The sequence below is a fragment of the Acinonyx jubatus genome, chromosome A2 (assembly GCF_027475565.1).
Source record: "Acinonyx jubatus isolate Ajub_Pintada_27869175 chromosome A2, VMU_Ajub_asm_v1.0, whole genome shotgun sequence".
NCBI lineage: Eukaryota > Metazoa > Chordata > Mammalia > Carnivora > Felidae > Acinonyx > Acinonyx jubatus.
Window position 1 is genome coordinate 92,949,059 of NC_069383.1, and position 20,022 is coordinate 92,969,080.

General features: G+C 42.5%; 1 protein-coding gene across 1 annotated transcript in view; it reads left to right on the top strand.

The window, feature by feature from the left end:
- The window catches only part of POU6F2 (POU class 6 homeobox 2), a 487,233-nt gene that overhangs the window by 206,708 nt on the left and 260,503 nt on the right, over positions 1-20,022 (top strand). The window contains exon 3 of the mRNA XM_053218650.1: positions 19,704-19,795. Within this exon, the coding sequence (XP_053074625.1) occupies positions 19,704-19,795 (92 nt within the window). The remainder of the gene's footprint in view (positions 1-19,703; positions 19,796-20,022) is intronic.

Genomic DNA, 20,022 nt, shown 5'->3' on the forward strand with positions numbered 1-20,022 from the left:
CCCCAGTTATAATCACTCCATGTCTACTGGCAAGTTCTCAGAGCTGGTGGGGAGCGGGGAGGATTCGATTCTGTCCTGACACTGCCATTGACCACCTGCATGTCATATCACTCGGGCCTGCCACTTAAGTGCATTGTATTTCATTTTCCCCGTCTTCCAAATGGGGATAATAATACTTGCTCTCCCTACTTCACAGGATTGTTGTAAGGGTCAAATGAGAAAATGTATGTGAAAGCTCTTTGAAAAATTAAAAGTGCTGCCCAATTGTAGAGGGATCAATAGTGGCAGAAGGAGGGGCTGGCTGAGTGATGTTGGGCTGGCAACGGAGAGCTCCCCAGAAGAGTAAATTCTGAGCTAGGGTTTGAAGGAGGCAGCAAGAGAGGCCGGTTCACTGTTTTTCCAATTGGGAAGTAACTGCAAATGCAGAAAACAGCACAAAGACAGAAGCAAATCCGTCCAATTGTGTGTAGCCATGCATGCATGAGAACCACAAAAGCTAAGGGGCTTCCTCAGGGGAAGGTCCATCCTGAAGAATTAATGGGCTATTAGGTTTTTTAAAAATAGAGGACAAAAGCATAAAAGAGAAGGTAGAACACTGCATCTGAAATCTCCACTGAAACCTTTTGAGTTGATGCAAAGACAAAAGAGGAATTCTTTTACGAAGTATTTTCAATGTTGCTCATTTAGCAAACAGGCCCCACCATCTGCCAGGCACAATGTACAGAGGAAGCCTCCACGCACCTGCCCACTGGTCACTGGCTCCGCTGGGCCTTGATGCTACTAGGAATTAGTTTGTGTCTGCACCAAAGGCTTGATCCCAGAATTGCATGGGAAGCTCCGGTTTTACATCATTGCCATCTTGGTCACTTGCCTTCTACTTGTGTCAGGGCCAGCTCAGAAGGAACTGTGCTTAGTTTAAGGCCCTCCTCTCATGGTCTTGAAATTCCTAACAATTTTGAACAAAGGACGCTGCACTGTCATTTTGCATTGGGCCCCTCCTCTTCTTACGAGCTTCCCACTGCTGACCTTCCCGCCAACCTTTTCCGTTTGCCTTCTAGAACACCATTTTGTGATAAGTTGTCTCATTGATGGTTCTCAATTGACTACCCATCAGTATCATCTGATGCATTTTAAATAACACAAATATTTAAGTTCCACCCCTACATATTAGACTAGAATTTCTGGAGCTGGGTCCTAGGCATGCACGGTGAAGGTATACATAGGATTCTAATGTGCATCCATTCCAGGGCTGAGAATAAGTGTTCTGTCTGCAGAAAGCATTCTCTACCTTCTGGCTTTAAAAGAAACTTGGCTGTTCACCATGGACGTGGCTTTATTTATCTATTTATTTATTTAGCAGTCCTTTCAAGTAGAGACTGCTCATTCTTGACCCCTCTATACACCCTGGCACCAGAAGGTCAGTGTCGTCTCATCCCCCAAATGTTGCAAATACACCATTACTTCTCTGTTGTTTCCCTTTGAGAACCTTGCTCTTCTTTGATATTCCACAGACGTTTCTGTTACCAAAGGCCACCCCCACTCCACTGGTCATCATCTGCACTCTGCAGACATGCACTCTCATGCCTAACTCTGCCGTCATCCGGCACTTTTCTGCTTTGAAAATCATGGGCTGATCTTGACCTCGTTCTGTGTCCTCTCTCAGCCCTTGTTCCTACCGTGCCTATTCTTTCACCCAAATAAGGCAATGCTCACAGTTTCTGGGGATTAGAAGGTGAACATATCTTTTGGGGGCCACCATTCAGTTCTCTACACCAACCGACGATTCGGAGATTGGAAGCACACAAAATCAGCAGCTTCTTCAACCTGTCCTGTTACTTGTTCACAAAGAACTCGTGTCCCCACTCCTTTCAGTGGCTATTCTGAACACCCCCAAACACCCCCTCACACCCAACCATTCCTACCTCTCTCACAGCAGATGAGCTGAGTTTTCCTTCGCTTAGAAAATTGAAGTGATCAGGTTGCTTTTCCACCAGCTTCTTCAAAACACACTCATTCTCTTTCCTTCTGGTCCCAAGAGTGGTTTCCCCTTCCTCTCTTTCAAAGCCCACACCTCGCATGAGCTCTGAGTCCATCCCTCCCACTTCTTTGAAGACCTTATTCCATGAGGAATACCAACTTTCTCACTAATATTTTTAACCTTTCCTTCTTAACTATTCCCTTCTACTCAGATTATAACAGTCTTCAGTCTCTACCATCTTTAAACAAACAAATACTTTACTTCGTACTATCTTTTTTGCCTTTGAATCCAGAAGATTTCACACTTTTTAACTTCAATTTACAGTAAAAAAAAAACAAAAAAACACACATTTCATGTTGGGACTCAATATACACATAAATATAACTGGAACAAAAATTTCTTGAAATAATACTTGCCCTTAATATGTGCCAAATATTTAATTCTATCTTAATCTACTCTATTCTTTCTTTCTTTCTTTGAATTCAAGTTAGTTAACACACAGTGTCCCCAGTGATTCATCTCTTACATATGACACCCAGTGCTCACCCCAACAAGTGCCCTCCTTCATGCCCATCACCCATTTAGCCCATCCCATCCCCCCCACCTCCCTCCAGCAACCCTTAGTTTATTCTCTGTATTTAAGAGTCTTGGCTTCCCTCTCCTTTCTTACTTTTCCATCACTTCCCCTATGTTCATCTACTCTATTCTATTACATTCTTTACTGTTGTGTTTTTTTAATGCTGGTTGCAACTCACTAAGTTTATTTCCTATCCCACTAAGAACTGTACCCCACATTTTGGAAATCACTGATCTAAACTCTCTGGCCTGTTTAAACACATACTCTTTACTTCACTTCCTGTGCATCTGTCCACTCACTGAAATGCATCCTCAATCTCCATCATGACAATGAAAGTACTCGTGTTAGCATTTATCACTCTAGTATTTTAAGTAGCTAGTATGTGTTAGCACACCAACGGGTCTAATTGATATCTTTCTCTTCTCTTACTTAGTCCCTCAAAGCATTTGGGGTGGATGCTCAATGGTACCATTCTCTGGCCAAGTCTTTCTCTCCTTGGCCACTAGAGACCTTTGAACCCTGAGTTCTTATCTTAGGCACTGAGCGTTTCTCCTCAGTTAACTCCTGGGGTCCTCTTTACTGCTGTGATCGTAAACTGTTGCTGCTTCCCAGAATTTCATCTTCAAGTCATTGCTCTTCTAACATACTTGTCCTGGGAGTTATCCACTCTGTGGTTTTACGCAGCACCTGTTTGTTGGTTGTTCTGAGTTTGGGTCTGCACTTAACCCCTCTTCCTTGAGTATCTGGCACTATCAATATCTCCACGGGCACTTTGCACACATTATACCCAAACCTGAACTGTTTATTCTGGGGAAATCATGTGTTCTGTAACCTGGGTTGGCAACAATTGTTTTTCCTAACCAATAATTCCACTTTTTCGTAGGCCCGATGATACCAAGAGTTCTTGTAGACCACCTTCTCTTATAACACCCATTTGTCAAAGAGTAAATTTAAAAATGGGCATTACTATTCCTGATCCACAATGGTGAAGGCGATTCCTTATTGTTATATTACAGAATATGCTATCCAAATCTGAATTATGACGTCATGCTCCAAGCCAAAGTATGAGCATTACAATGTTCTTGATATAAAACCACTAAGAATCTAGTATTCCACCCAGCCTGATTAAGGACCGTAAGTCCAGGATGACACCTGCATTCCTCATCAAGTTTTACAAATGCCAAGGGCCTCCTTCACCCAGAGTCCCAGGCCTGTTCTGATAGATAATAATGAGGGACAATTTCATGTATCTGTCTAGTCCATGGGAGAGGGCAAATTGGTCCATGCAAATGAGCCATTAAATCATGGACTTATTTGCACAGCAATAGACCATCATGAAGATTAGAGTGACCCCCATCCATTAATTTTTCTTTTTCTCTATTTTGGTTATCTTTCCCCACTCAGGTGCAGGAAATTTGGATCAATGCCAATTTGTTTAATTGGATTTTTAAAAGAAGCACAAAAAAATATCAAGCAGCCCTTTTAAGCTCTTTTAGTGAGCTCAACAAGGGCCAAATCAATTAAGCGAATTGCTTTAAAAAAATAAGCTACCAACTCCACATAATGTCTTCCCTACTTCAGAGATAGTGTACGCGAAGGTTTACGCAGGACACATTTTTCCAGCTGAATACCAACTTCTCAAAACTGGGGATTTACAAGGAAAATGCTGACAGGAACCTCAGCCATGGTTGCAAAAAGAGTGGAGCTCTAATGCAGCAGGGCCGTAACGACAGCAGTCAGGGGACAATGCGATACCAGCCTGGACGCTTACCTATGGCTGTGACCTGGTTCACTTGTGCCCTCAGTAGGGCACTCTTGTTCAAATTGTCTGCAGTCTTTCGTCCCCTTAAATAAATACACATGTAAACTCGAAACCCTGCGTGGGCAGAAGGTGGCATGGTTTTCTCTTTCCCTTTGTTTGCCACCTCCCCTCTTGCCTACCATTTCATAAGCAGGAACCCAGAGCTGTATTTTCTTCTGAGCGGTAATATGTAACCAGAACAAACAGAGGGCATAGGAAAGGTGGAGAAAAGTTAGATATATAAGCAAGAAAAAGTGAGCTATTGATTTTATTGACTGGTCTGTTAACTTCTGACATTGCAATAAAGTCTTATTTATTTGTATACAGAAGACTCAATTACATAGATACATATCATCTTAACAACTGGGTTATTTACAGGAGAATTGCTGCTTCATAAATAATATAGACCTGGGATTTCTCAAGCTGATGTTTAGCCATTGTTACCTAAGGAAGCGGCAATGGGCATCCATATAACCTTCGTGCAGTCATTAGATCTGCATTCCCATAGGCTAGGGAGAAGAAAGGGTTGTTTGTGGGCAGAGGAGCAAGAATGAACTAAGGATAGGCATTTTGGTCCAGCTAAAATATACAGTAAATAATCTTGGGGTGAACAGATCCCACGCCAAGCCACTGAATTCTTATTCCTTTTGCCAGCACAGGGAAGCTGTCACTGGAGATTTTTGGCTTAAAGGATCCACGTCTTGCAACTTCCTTTTCAATCGTATGAGCCATTACAATTATATTCCAGGCTTTATATATTATTTTTTTCTTCCAGCCTTTATGTTGTTAAACATGAAGAGTCTGTCTCAAAGGAAGTTTTATAGGAATAGGATCAAGTATTCCCAAACGTCTTCTCTTAACAGGGAAACTAGTGGAGATAGAGACATCCTGGGGAGGCCCCTTGTTGCCTAGAGTTTCCCCAGGGTTCCCCAGAGTCCCGTTCAGGGAGGTGTCCTGAAATAATTCTTTGTTTAACCATTCATCTAATGCACAGCAGGCCAGGGGATCATGCCTGGTGACCATTCTGTAAATATTTGTTGGGAATGAGTGAACTAATTAAATAATGAGGAGAAGCGGGACAACACAGTATTATTTTTATGTGTCCCCAGCATCTTGCAAAATACCCTCCACCTGGCAAGAATGTAATATCATGAACAGTGAATTATCAAAGAGTTGTTTGGCATCACCATTTTCAGATGAGGTGGCTAGAGTTCACAGTCTTGACCTCAGAGGCTCCCAAGGGTAGCTCCCCTGCAGGACAAGAACCAGAGAGCAAGTATAGGGAAAGGGCAGCTGCAAGAAAATGCAAACGCATCTTGGCTATTGTGAATGATACCACAATAAACATAGGACAGAATCTCATTGAGATCCTGATTTCAATTCTGTTCCATAGATACCCAGGATTGAGATCATTGGATCCTATGGCATTGTATTCTTAATTTTAGGGGGAGGAATTCTTTATTGTTTTCCCAGAAGCTGTACCATTTTACATTCATACCAACAGTGCACAGGGGTTCCAGTTTCTCCACATCCTCCCCAACATTTGTTACCTTTTTTTTTTTTTTTGATAATAGCTGTCCTAACAGGAAGATGATATCTTATTGTCTACACTAGCCAAGATGTGGAAACAACTGAAATGTCTAGCTGTGAATAAATGAATAAAGAAAATGTGATGTATACATAAAATGGAATACTATGTAACCTTACAAAAGAAGGAGGGGTACTTGGGTGGCTCAGTCAGTTAAGCGTCCAACTTTGGCTCAGGTCATGATGTCACAGCCCTGAGTTAGAGCCCCATGTTGGGCTCTGTGCTGACAGCTCAGAGCCTGGAGCCTGCTTTGGATTCTGTATCTCCCTCTCTCTCTGCCCCTTCTCTGCTCATGCTCTGTCCTGTCTCTCTCTCTCTTTAAATAAAATTTTTTTAAAAACTTTAAAAAAAGAGAGAAGGAAATCCTGCCATATGCAACATGGATGAACCTGAAGGATGATATGCTAAGTGAAATAAACTAGTCACAGAATGACAAACACTGCACAATTCCACTTATATGAAGTATAATATTATATGATTAGTCAACCTCATAAAACCAGACTGCAGAATGGTGGTTGCCAGGAGTTGGGGGGAGGGGGAGAGGGGAGTTGCTGTTTGATGGGTATCATGTTCTAGTAACACAAGATGAATAAATTCTGTAAGTACAACATTGTGCCTATAGTTAACAACACTATATTGTGCCCTTAAAAATTTGTTGAGAGTGTGGGTCTCCTGTTAAGTGTTCTTACCACGGTAATAAAATAATAAAATAAAGTAAAGGACATGGGGCACCTGGGTGACTCAGTCGGTCAAGCGTTTGACTCTTGATTTCATCCCAGGTCATGATCTCTCGGTGGTGAGCTGGAGCCCCACATCCGGCTCTGTGCTGGGGATAGAGCCTGCTTGGGATTCTCTCTCCGTCTCTCTCTCTTTGTCTCTCTCTCTGTGTCTCTCTCTCCTTCTGCCCCTCCCCCCACTCTTTCTCAAAGGAAGTTTTATAGGAATAGGATGAAGTATTGATCTCTCTCTCAAAAAATTAAATAAACAAACAAACAAACAAACTTAAAATAAGATAAAAAAATACAAACAGAATCAGGCTGGACTCTAAGCAATCATTTGCCACTTGCTTACTCACGAGGGCTGTCATCACCTCCCTTGTGGCTTGCCCTACCTGGTCCTTATGTATTTATTTGGTCTTTATTTTTGGAGTCCCCTTGTACACACCTCTGTGCTTATGCTCTACTTAGAAGCCAAGATGTACTTAGAATCTCATTCAGACACCACCCCAGCCTGTGTATAGATTCTTAGGCACAAGTGAGCCATTTTTGGCCAAAGCCAAAACACAGACACACTGCCCTGAAAATCATACCTCCAGCTCCCCCATATTTTATTTTATTTATTTTTTAAGTAGGCTCCACACCCAGGGCGGGGCCCAATGTGGGGCCCAAACTCACATCCCTGAGATCAAGACCTAGACTGATATCAAGAGTCAGGTACTTAACAGCTGAGCCACCGTAGCACCCCACTTCTCCAATATTTTAATGTGATACCTTAAAAGGAAGATTTCGGAATAAAAATTGGGATGTGCATTATAATCAGTGGCAGGCATGTCATGGTTTACTCGGGAGCTTTTTTCTTTCTTAGTGAAACAGAAAACATTCATTAGATGTACATCAATGGAATTCTAGATTTGATGAAATCCCGCATATATTTTTAAATGGTTGCACACGCCTTCTTCCACTATTTCACCTTTCACTATTGTAGTTAGTAGTTTGCTCTGTTTCTTGTTTCAACCCTGATCTCCCTATTCTCAAGTCAAATGTAAACTCAACAAGTAAATCTTAAAAGTATTTGGACTTAAAACCTTACAGTTATCATCTCAGTGCAAGTCAAGTTTGGAAGGCACAGTTTTACATTATGAGCTCTGACACGGATCCAAAAAGAAGTTAATATAACAAATAGAAATTGCTACGCATTTGATGCTGTCATGTAACAGAGTCTAAATAATGATAAAAAACAGTATGAACAAGTTCTGTGAGGCTTTTGTTCTATTTGACTTTAAGTGGAACACAATCTTCAGAACAAGAGGACAACGAAATAATGCTTTGCTAAAAGGATAAAAGAATATGACCTAAGTCTATTAGTGATATAACACTCTATGAATGCACTCAAGTTAATGGCATCTTTTAGCAATAGTACTTTTTCAATTACAGTAATGCTAAGAGATAAATAGACTAAGTGAGAGAAAAATGGTCATGGACCCATGAATTGGACTAGATGTTTGGCTGTTTGGTTTTTTACAACCAACTGTCAGGGGAAAAAAAAAATCTAACCGACAATCTATTGATGGGGCATTCATTTGCATTTTTATATTCTGGATCTGCTTAATCTCATTACAGCTGCGATCTTTTGTTACCCAATCTCTGAAGAAGGTTTGGTAGCGTCTGGTAACTTGTGTATAATGAGCTAGACAGCATCCTTCTCTTCCCAGCACAGAGGCTCTGTTACCATAAGGGGTTGCTAACTAGGGGTGACGCTACAATTATGTGTGAGGCAGTTCCTCAGGGGTATTTCCTTCCTGTCCTTTGCTGAGGTCTAAATGACCCCACTTCCCACCAATCTTGAGTTGCACGCAAGAGCGATCGCAAATGCCACCCTTTCCAAGTATCTGCAGAAACACAGTTTTATTTCAGCTTTAAGAGATTTAAAATTTTTATTCCCCTTTTTTAAAGTGGCACTCTGGCTACTTTTGCAAAGGATGTGGTATTCTGAGAGTAAATAACTGAAATGGATCGTCCAGACTCTTATCTTCATGGGTCCTCACAAATGGAAAAGCGAAGATGTGGTTATAGACGGAGGAAGTGTCAGGAAAATTGCCATAAATCACAAAGCTAGAATGTGGGGCTACATTTGGCATCGGTTTTGTTGTGTTTTAAACAGGATAAATATGCTTCCCTTTAAGAATGTAGGACCTGCTGTGAACCTCTTTTTGCCAGGAGTCCTCCCACTGGGTTGCGGGATGGTGGGGGGTGGGGTTGTGGAGGGTTGTTACTGTGATGGAGCGTTCCTCTTGAATGTGTTCTTTTCCTGCCCCGACTTCTGTGAGCAAGGATATGATAGTCTACTGCAAGTGTCTGATGGAAATTAAGCATCTTCTGGTATATTTGTGCTTGAATGCCACCCAAGTAAAGTAAGGGAGGGAGGGAGGAAGGAAGGAAAGAAGGAAGGGAGGGGAGGAAGGAAGGGTAAAGGAAACAAGGAAGGGATGAGGGGAAGAGAGAGGAAGGGAAGGAGAAAAGAAGGAAGCAGGGAGGAAGGGAAGGAAGGACTTACAAACACAAAGCCAGTACTTCTCACACTTTACTGTGGGTGTAAATCACCCGGGGATTTTGTTACAACACGCAGGTTCCGGTTCAGTGGTCTCAGACCTGGATGCGCTGGGACCTGTGCGCCTTTCTAACAAGGTGCCTGGTGATGCCAAAGCTGCCGGCCCAGAGATCATGCCTTCAGCATGTAGACCCTAAACTAAGAATGCAGCTGTCCTGTAGCTCATGATGAACATTATTTTAAAGAATATGGGGGTGCTTAGTTCTTAGGAATTTGTCAGAGTCTGTCTGGGAGGAAATGGGGCACAGAAAAAGCTCACGTCTGGTGGGATCCACCCTTCACCCTCCTCTCATCCTGTGCCATTTCCATGCCTCCGTCACCCACTTTCCCAGATCTGGAACCTAGAGGTCTCCAGAGCCAAGTTCCACTAGGAAAATACCTGAAAAACATGGTTTCTGTCACGGCATTAGGGATTTATTATGTTCTGTCTCCCTAAAACACTTGGCATTTGACATATAAGGTAGTGCAGCCTTGGAGTCTAACAGAACTGGGTTCAAATCCTGATGCTATCCCTCACTAACTGCGTGACCATAAGCGAGTTATTTAACCTGCCTAAACCTTAGTTTACACATCTGTAAAATGGGAATGATAATACTACTAATATAGGGGTTACTATAGAGATTAAATGAGAAAATTATATAAATTACAGAGCACAGTGGCTGGCCCACAGTAAGTATTCAGTTAACGGTAGGTATTATGAGATATTTGAGTGGTAGATAGTCTAGCTGATCAAGACAAGGGCCTTCTATTGATCAGATGACCTGGGATATGGTTGCCTCTCTGTCACTTACTTGTTACGTGAGTAATAGTGAGTTAATCTCTATAAAGTTTAGTTTCCTGTATAAATGGACACAATAATCATAAGCTTACCTTATAGGGTTATTGTAAGGGCTGATTAAGCAATATATATAAAGAAATTAATGTATTACTTAGCACATAGAACTTTATAGATATAAAGAAAATTATATTGGTGTCTCTAGAAAAAAGAATTGAGGGAAAAGAGGAATTAGTTATTCCAAGAAGAAAAATTTTCAGAGTGTTTGTCAGACATAGTCTGTTTCTGGAGGAGCGTAGGCAGAGACATCCTGATCCTCAAACCCTACCATGTCAATGAGAAATTCCCCAATGCTCTGTGACCAACTAGTGTCCCCTATGTTAAACAGATAATGGGGAAAAAATGCAACGCAGTGAATTTTTCATTAAACTAAATTTTTTCTATTTAAAAGATTGTCTTTTAAATGTAAACACACCCTTCAGGGTGAGAGAAGGGCATTCAAATGCCTTTGTTATCTGATAATGACAGCTCATGGCAGTTCTGAAAGGTATTTTTGCTTGGCAAAATGAAATGTTGAGATCTTTCTGTTCACACAATTATTAACGTGCTCCTTCAATTTGACTGCTGTGTGAAATCTCAGAGTCTGGGTAAGTCAGTGGTTGGTGACCACCCAACCACCTGATCTTTGCCATCACAAATGCGACCACTGCAGATGGACGACCACAAGTTTCTGCACTGGGTGTCTCCGAGATCTTGTAGCAGTCATGTTTTGTCAGAAGCGACTATACCCAGAGGCCATCATTTCCACTCAAAATAATGGTTTATTCTGTTGTAGCTCATGGTGAAATCATATTCAGAACATTAGATCAGCAGCCTCCTTGCCGCTGAAGGGTTGTGCTGAGTTCAGGCCTCTGGAAGGCATCTAGGGTCTCAGAGGAGGAGTGGGGGATGATCTACCCTTGTGGTATCCATGAAACTTCAGTCTGGAGCCAGGATGTTGGGCCTATGTGATCATGACACAGCAATTTCTGTCTCTTTTAATTTTTTTTAACGTTTTTATTCATTTTTTGAGATAGAGAGAGACAGTGTGAGCAGGGGAGGGGCAGAGAGAGAGGGAGACACAGAATCCGAAGCAGGCTCCAGGCTCTGAGCTGTCAGCACAGGGCCTGACACGGGGCTCAAACCCACAAACCACGAGATCATGACCTGAGCCGAAGTCGGTTGCCTAACCGACTGAGCTACCCAGGTACCCCGCGACACAGCAATTTCTATTTGCCGCCCCCCTTCCCCTTCAGGCTTGGGTTTCCAGGTGTTTATGTGGGGCTGCTCAGCTAAGAGCCTCAATACACTCACACAGTTTGAGATCTCCTGATGAGACTTTTGGTGGGGCAGCCCCACAGGCCTGTAAGGCCACAGAGAAGCTTTGCAGGTATTAGAAAACAAACCCACATATTGCTAGAAAAGGCTGGAGGATGAGATATTGCAACAAGAACTACACCGGCCTCTACCCCACACCACCTGAATGGCACAGCACTACAGCACAGGTGATAGGCGAGAAAAAGTACACTAGCTTCCCCCCCTTTCGCTTCTTCCCACTCCAGAACACACATGAACACACATGGGTGTGTGCATGTACACACACACACACACACATTTTCACCTAAGCTTGTACCAAAAATTTAAGGCACAGTATTTAACAGCTTTGACCATTTTTTCAAGCACATTTATGGTCAGTTCTTAGACATTCTTGCATATTGTACCATGGGTAGCTAATGTGGGAGAACTTTAACACGAGGCCCATCACATTGCCCTGGAGTATTTAGATCATGTCCCCTTGTTGTCAAGCTTGATGATGGTCCAGTGGCCAGTCAGAAGGGAAAGGCTGTGGTTTTTGTTCGTGAAAGCACAACACTGTTAGAAAGCTAGGTCTACAGCTGAGGAAAGACACAGAACATCTTTTTTCTTAAGTTTATTTATTTATTTTGAGAGAGAGAGAGAGAGCGCGCGCGCACTTGAGCAAGGGAGGGGCAGACAGAGAGGGAGAGAGAGAATCCCAAATAGGATCCACGCCCAGTACAGAGACCGACACGGGGCCCGAACTCACGAACCATGAGATCGTGACCTGAGCCAAAATCAAGAGTCAAGACACTTAACCGACTGAGCCACCCAGGTGCCCTGACATGTGACATCTTCTATATGATTTCCCTTTGGGATTCATACCCTGACTTTCCATTTTAAGCATAGGTAACTAGGAAGTCATAGAAAACAAAACAATGCTTCATCTTAATTTTCTATCAAATAGTATATTTATGTGGTGATTGGTAGTGATGTATAGCAGATGAATGGATGATTTGTAAGTTCAATTTCCTGTTGGGGAAAGAGACCGTATCTAAATTCCTCTGTAGGCACAAATGCTATTTTCAGAATTTGTATTGATTTGGGAAAAAATGGCTCCCCATTGTAGGTTTAGGTGCCACTTTCAAAATTTGGGGACCCTTTATAAGGAAGTCCCTTGACAGAAAACCAGCAAGCCAAAATTGTGTGGAAACTCAGTCAGTGGCAGCTGACAGTGAGCCAAGGGCAGGGAGCGCTTCATGGGCCTGGTATCTTCTGTAGGCACACAGGGCTCCGAACCCAGCAGAGTCCCGAATGTGCATATTAGCGCTCCAAGGTCACTGTCTTCCAATTCTTAATAATTTATTTTTGAAATTGTGTCTTGTAAGCAAAGTCCGATGGGACAACAAAAGCATGTGGGTGGGGGTTTGAGCCTCTGGAGGTCCAGCTGCTATCTCCTCACTTCTTCAGGACCTGTTCCATGCTCCTGGTGCCCCAGGACCCCTGGAAGCCTGACTATGGCTGTCACTTTCTCCTTTATGCCTTTCTTGGAAGCCTGGGTCAGGTGTAGCAAGGGTCACGTGCTCAGTGTAGGAGTGACCAGAGGCTTCAGACTACCCCTGATCGAGGTGTTTAGCTCATGCCAGCAAGGAGGTTGCAATCCCTTGGGTCCACCCATATGCCATGGATTGAAACACCAACATGCATGGATATTTTCATACCCACACATATATACATACAGGCTAAAGAGCTGGCCTCCTGGAGATGCAAAGGTGAGTTAGAAAAAGTCTTCTCCCTGGAGGAACTGCTCTTCTTGTGGAATCCGTACCCCAAAGTTCTCTGTATGCCAGTAGTAAGTCATGGAATTTTGCTTAGGTGTGTTTGATGACTCTCTCTCTCTCTATTTTTTCCTCTCTTTTCTGGGAGGAAGCATTTATAGAAGTTGAGAACTTTACTGGCCTGGATATCACAGGAGTTCAGCTTTGCTTTTATTAGATGGATAAGAAAACAAATGATAAACAATTGTTGGAAAAAGATGGGAGGGAGATTTAGTAAATTCCAAGAGAGGAAGAAAACATGTCTTTGAAGTATTCTACAGCATGGATAGATTAAGTCTACGTGCAGAACGGAAGCAATTTTTCAATACTTTTGGTAGATATTACAAAAACATCTTCAAGATAATCAAGTCCAAATAAGGGACTTAGAGGATTTCTCATTATGCTTTATCGAGATATCTCAAATCTCCCTTTGACTTCCCATGCATGTGCAATTTTTAAATAAATATCAGCATTGAGGACCACTGAGCACCTAGACCCCTCCCTCAAAGAAAACTGGATTTCCCTCCACTGAAGGCCTGGGAAGTCACCTACTAGAAAAGTAAAGAAATTCATTTTTCGCATGAATGTCATCAGACCTTCTCTGTTCTCCAGGCCTCAATGAGTGGAGTTGTAAGTACTTATCAACAGGACCCGGAAAAACATACAAACCCTTATGTGAACAAATGAACAGTTACTTTTCAAGTGTGTCTTATTACTTTAGAGTCTCCAGTTTCACCAGGGGTCTGGCTAGGGGTCTGTACATAAATATGTGTGCGGCCAGTATCCTAAAGAAATCCTGACTGGCCACCACAGTGGCAAACAGTGGCAGTGGCTCTAAAAAAGATTTTTATAGACACCTCCACTCCTTCCTTGGCATTTGGTGGTCTTGAAGAAATTGAAAGGAAATTTTCATTTAGAGAAACCTCTGCCCTGCTTAGTGGGGTTCACATGCTCAACATGAAATAATAATGCATTCAACAATCCATCTTATAATAAGCAACCTTTGCATCACCTCACTTGCTGGTGAAAACTGCAAACAGTGGTTAAGGGAGGTCTGAACACCAGAAAAAGCTGAGAGATCCCTGTGACCTTCATGCAATTATGTCTATGCTAATACATAGAGGACAGAAGCCCAAACCCTCTCTCTGAAGAAACCCATTTGTTAAAAATGCATTGGTCGCTAACAAGAGAATCTTATGCCCTGAACATGAGAAGAAGGCCCACCAGGTGGGAGAAAGTGGAACTGGTTTATTCTGGATGAACAATTTGTATTTGCAATTCTAGTTCCTTCTCAGTCCATCCTGACCTTGTGTCCTCTTTGCAAAGCGAATGGGGTAAGGCTCCAGAAAAGACCACACCCTCTCAGGATTAAAGGTGGTTGGTTGTTTCTTAAAATTACGTATTTGCAAAAGCCAACTCCCAAAAGGGCTGGGGGGCTGGGAGCATTTAATACACCAGTGGAATGTCCCCCTTTTTACTTACAGAGTAACTGAGAGGTGCCAAGCCTTGGCTTGCCTTATTTAATGAAAATGCATCGTACCCAAAAAAGAAAAAGAAGGAAAAGGAGGAGGAGGAGGAGAAGAGGAAGAGGAAGAGGAAAAGGAAGAAGGAGGAGAAGAAGGAGGAGGAAGGGGAGGAGGGGGAGGAAGGGGAGTAGGGAAGAGGAAGAGAATTTGCAAAAGAAAACTAACCTGCTATGAGGAACACAGTGCCGGTCATTCAGGAGCTCACAGCTTGAGCTGGGTGGGAGCATGGAGCTTGCAAGGCTGTCCCCTGAGGAAGGGGCCAAAGGGAGGAGACCAGGATCTGGGTGTCCCCCTCTCAGTTCTGTGGACAGTCTGGTCCCTCCAGAGCAGAGAGATCTGCAGACAGCCTTGCAGATTTCAGATGTGAGATTGACACCCGGAAGATGGTGTTGAATGAACCAGTGCTCTGGCAAGCAAACATCTTAACAGTTAAAAATAAGTTTTATCTTAGCATAACTCCTAATCAGTCTTTCAATGTCTTCACCATTTATGACCTTTCCTTTCCATAGCAGACTTATGCTAGGGATCCCTGTATATACAGAGAACTGACTCCTATTGTATAGCTATTTAGAATTTTATATTATGATCCCTTTAAAATCCGTTTTTACACTCCTTGGACTACCTGTGAACAAATCATAATTACAAAATAGATGCATCTGAGATGATTCTTCCCCTTGCTAAGCTAGAAGCCAACCAGAATAAGATGGAAGAATCTTCCAGGTGAAGACACTTGGCAGGCAAGGAGGCAATGCCAGCTGATGCTACTCTGCTATTCACAGAACTAATCATGTATGGTTCCTCAGTGGAAGGAGATTCAGATTTGCGTGGGCAGCATTGACAGCACTGTTGTCCCACCCCCCACCCCGTGGTCCTCAATCACTGGTGGGTTTTATAAAACGCACATGGGGGCCACCGCCACCCCTGGGCTGTTTCATCCATCGCCTCATGAGCAATGTGAACCCCTGTGTCCAAGAAATTCCACGAACCCAAGATTCTCAGCCTGGGAAGGAACTACTGGTCTAAGCCCTGGTCTGAGAATTTGAAAGCTGTTTGCCAGTATTGTTTTGCCATATTGTCTGATCACATTATCATGGACTGAAGGACATGTTATATGTAAACGTCTAGCTTCGTAGGCTCTTAAAGTTCAGTAGCAAACATTCACCAAATGGTACGGAGTATACAGTTAGGGTAGCACAGTTAAGGTAGCATGCACATATAGGGACTGGAGTAGGTATTGAGTTGACTCGGGGCAGGTGAATGTTATGGGCAAATTGAATAATATTAAATACATTAAATTACAAATTGAAGCTTATTAAATAATAGTAGTCAACAGAATTAGCACGTATGTGACAAACATGCACTGTTCCAAGAAATTTATAAATACATGTTCTCATTTATTCCTTACAACAGCAACCCTATGAGGGAGGCCCTGTTATTATTTTGAACTTTTACAGGAGATAGCTGATGCATAAAAAAGTTGGAAAACAAGTCTAAGTTCACATACCTGGTTAAGTGGCAGAGGTAAACCCAGGCAGAGTTTAAAATTTAAAAGAGCCCTTGCTTGAAAACTGTACACCAAACTGCTTTTTCTTTTTAAAATTATATTTATTATTTTATTTTAGAGAGAGAAAGTGGGGGAGAGGGGCAGAGCGGGGGAGACAGAGAGACTCTTAAGCAGGCTCCATGCTCAGCATGGCGCCCAACACAGGACTTGATCCCACGACCATGGGATCACGACCTGAGCTGAAATTAAGAGTGGGACACTCAACCAGCTGAACCACCCAGGCACCCTACACCAAACTGCTTTTTGTATCTAAATTGGAATTGAGATGGACTTTGCCAATAAGCTAATAATTTAAAGATATTTCCAAGGTTTATACTAACCACTAGTAAACAGTAAGGTGGATGCCAGTGCCTATCTTATAGGAATTCTACCACCCCCAAATTAAAAGCCAAATCTCTCTTTCCACTGATTGCATTCAATCGATGCAAATGACACGCCTGCATCAGGGCCTGGGTGTGCAGTGGTGAGTCTGCTCTGTTGAAGCTCGCAGTCACTGCCTGAAAAGTGCAGCCTACTAAATTCAGAACAGGTCACAGAGAGCTTTCTGGATATCCTTGATCTCCAAGAGAGGTAGCATGTTTCCTAGGATCCTGATCGGAGGAAGCTGCCCAGCCCGTTTAAGTTCATGTTTTCACGTCCCTGGCCGTGGAAATAGGTGACCTCAAATCTCTGCTAACGCGTGGCTAAGTGCTGCTTCAAATCTCTTAGAAACCCTTCGCCAGTGTCATCTATTCATTCTGACTGCTGGATTCCCCCCTCTGGCTCCGATAAGGCCCCCAATTTGGGAACTGCCTTCCGACCAGACAGATGAGTTTATGGTCCTACAAGGTTAAGCATGATACATGTGTTTCGGGAAAATGGAGATGCGCATTAAGAAGAAACATTACTTTCTGATCCAAGCAGGAGAGCATACATAATCTCCTCTAAAGCCTGTGAAAGACTTCATTTTACACATGAAATTGTGTGGAATTGCCCTGTACTGCGCTGAACATGGTTTCTGAGAATAACCAGCCTCAAAACAAGCTGCCGTGTGCTGGTGAGGGCCTCCAGCAACAAAGAATAAAATGTAAGCAAATGTAATCGGTGTAAAGTTACGGGCAGCAAGCACGCTGTGTTGACGACACAATGCCAGGATGGGCCAGATCCTAAACCTTACGACGGCATATCATTACGAACAGGGTCCAAAAGTGAGCCTGGTTCGTGTGAAAGAAATTTGAGGCAGGAGGGCCTGACACAGTATAGAAATTTTTTTTTTTTTTTAATTAAGACATACACACGTTTTTATTGTGGAAAAGGGGGCTTTCTCCTTTCCTTTGTTTTGTAAAACTTTCCTTTCTCTGTCTGGCGTAAAAATCCATGCCCTGTGAGTATGAGGAAACCACCCCAAATTTTAAAGTGTCTTCAAAAACTACACCAAAGTGGATTTTTAGCTGTTTGAGAACATACCTAAGTGACAAAACACCACACTTAGGGAGCTGGGTTTGGTCAATAAAAGTCCATAAAGCTCTACTGAGAATTTTAAGGTGAAATTGGACTTAGTTCTACAAGAACAGAACATATGAGATTCACCCTGCATAGTGCACAGTTTAAAGTGCCCTGCTACTCAAGCATAATGAGTAAATCGCATATAAAAAATTTAGAAGAAAGGTCTCCTGCACATTATGAGGAAATTGTTGGCATCTTATGATGGGTCATCTTACCCTTGTTATTAAATGACAGCGATCATTAAAATGCCAAACATATTTTGACAGAATTCACTTTATAAAATGTCAGCAAGTCTTTGTTTTTATTAGTTTGTTCCAAATCAATTTAGGAATTTCAATAGAACGCTTGTACGTATTCCCCAAGCAATGTCCATTCCTGACTTTCTGCACAAAAAAAATATTACAAATTAATCAGATTTTCAGAGTTCTGCATAATGGCTTTGCACATTTATTGCTTAATCCTATTATAAAATGTGGTTATGATTGACACCTCACAGTGGAGATAGAAGTCAATTGAATAATATGTAGCAGTCAATTTTATTTGTAGCTTAATGTGCTGGAGTATTTTTTTCCCACATTTCCATTATTTATAAGTCTGTCCCTTTGGAGAATATATAGAAGAATTTGTTTTAAATGAGCCAATAATACCTTCTTTAAAATTTATAAGCGTGACAGAATCATCTTTTTTTCTTGGTCGTCCACGGCCTGCCAGTAAACAGGGTTTGAATTGTCTTTTCCAATTGCTATTCATAGGACAAACATCAGGAAAGAGGATCTCGTTAAGGGTGGCTTGGAATTGGATTTCAACCACCAAGAAAACAAAAGTTACCAAGTAAAACCCTTCAAAAATTGCTGCTAGCTTTATTTATTTATTTTTTGTTTTGTTTTGCTTACTTATTCATGTATTTATTGTTACTGCCACTGCGCTCCTGCTCCGGTCTGTCCTGAAACAACGGCCAGAAGCACAGACAGAGATGTTGTACTGTTTAAGAAGGTCTGGGGGCGCCTGGGTGGCTCAGTCAGTTAAGCGTCGACTTGAGCTCAGGTCATGATCTCACAGTTCATGAGTTCGAGCCCCATGTCCAGCTCTGTGCTGACAGCTCAGAGCCTGGAGCCTGCTTTGGATTCTGTGTCTCCCTCTCTCTCTGCCCCTCCCCTGCTCGCACTCTGTCTCTTTCTCTCTCAAAAATAAACATTTAAAAACAATTAAAAAAAAAAAACCCAAGGTTTGAAAGACTTGCTCTTTTGGTGGCATTTCATTTTTCATGCTTTGGAGTCCAACAGGATTCCAAGCAAAGGAAGTGAGTTGTGTCCTGTGCTTAGCATAGCAGGGGGTCCCTGGAGTTAGCGAGGAATTCATGCTGTTTCAATTAGCATCCGGAAAACTTGCTTCAGGAGACCCACATGCTCTTCAGGGTATCACCTAAGGTGATTGCAAAAGTCTGTCTTTAAGAAAACACATTCCTGAGATTTGGTGTCTGAAATGTGCCTGGAGAAAAGGCTTAAGGGTATGAAGCCATATTAGGGGATAATATAGATGTACTTGGTCATGTCTGGGATCACGCTTTCTCTGGCTTTGGGAAATTAGATTAGCTGTTGCCCGCCTGTGCATAAAGGAGGCAGTCTCCCACCCATGCAACGCATTGGCATCCCCCATGCAAAATGATGGCTCACGCAAGCCTGTTAGTGCGGCTGATGATGGTGTCGCGTTCCCCCCCATCACAGCCTTCTCCCTCTCGGAATGACTGGCCATCCTGAATATCCGTTAGCATAATTTATGCAGTTGACAAGTGATTTGAGCACTGGAGCTATTGATAAACCACTCTGGCATGTCTGTACCTTAATGTTATGTGACATCACAGGAAAACGGGGTCATGTGCATTCCCGGGCTGGATCTTATATTAAGGGAGTGCTTCTGTTTTGAATTCCAGGGGCCAGAGGAAACCCAGCACTATCAGACCCAGGCACTCCTGACCAACACCAAGGCAGTCAGACCCACCTCCCTTTCCCGGTTGGGCCACAGGTCAGTATCTCTCAACTACTTTCCATTAGGGCTGCGTTTAGGGTGGTTCAACCATATAAATAACCAAATAAATAATAATGAGTTAAATCCAATCAACTCCAACAGAGCACACATGGCGATAAATTTTCGTATGGGAAACTGTGTGACTACATTATTTATTAAATACCATCAAGAAAAAAAGTGTTCACAGAACTCTCTTTTTAAAGGAAATATTGGTTTTAATCATT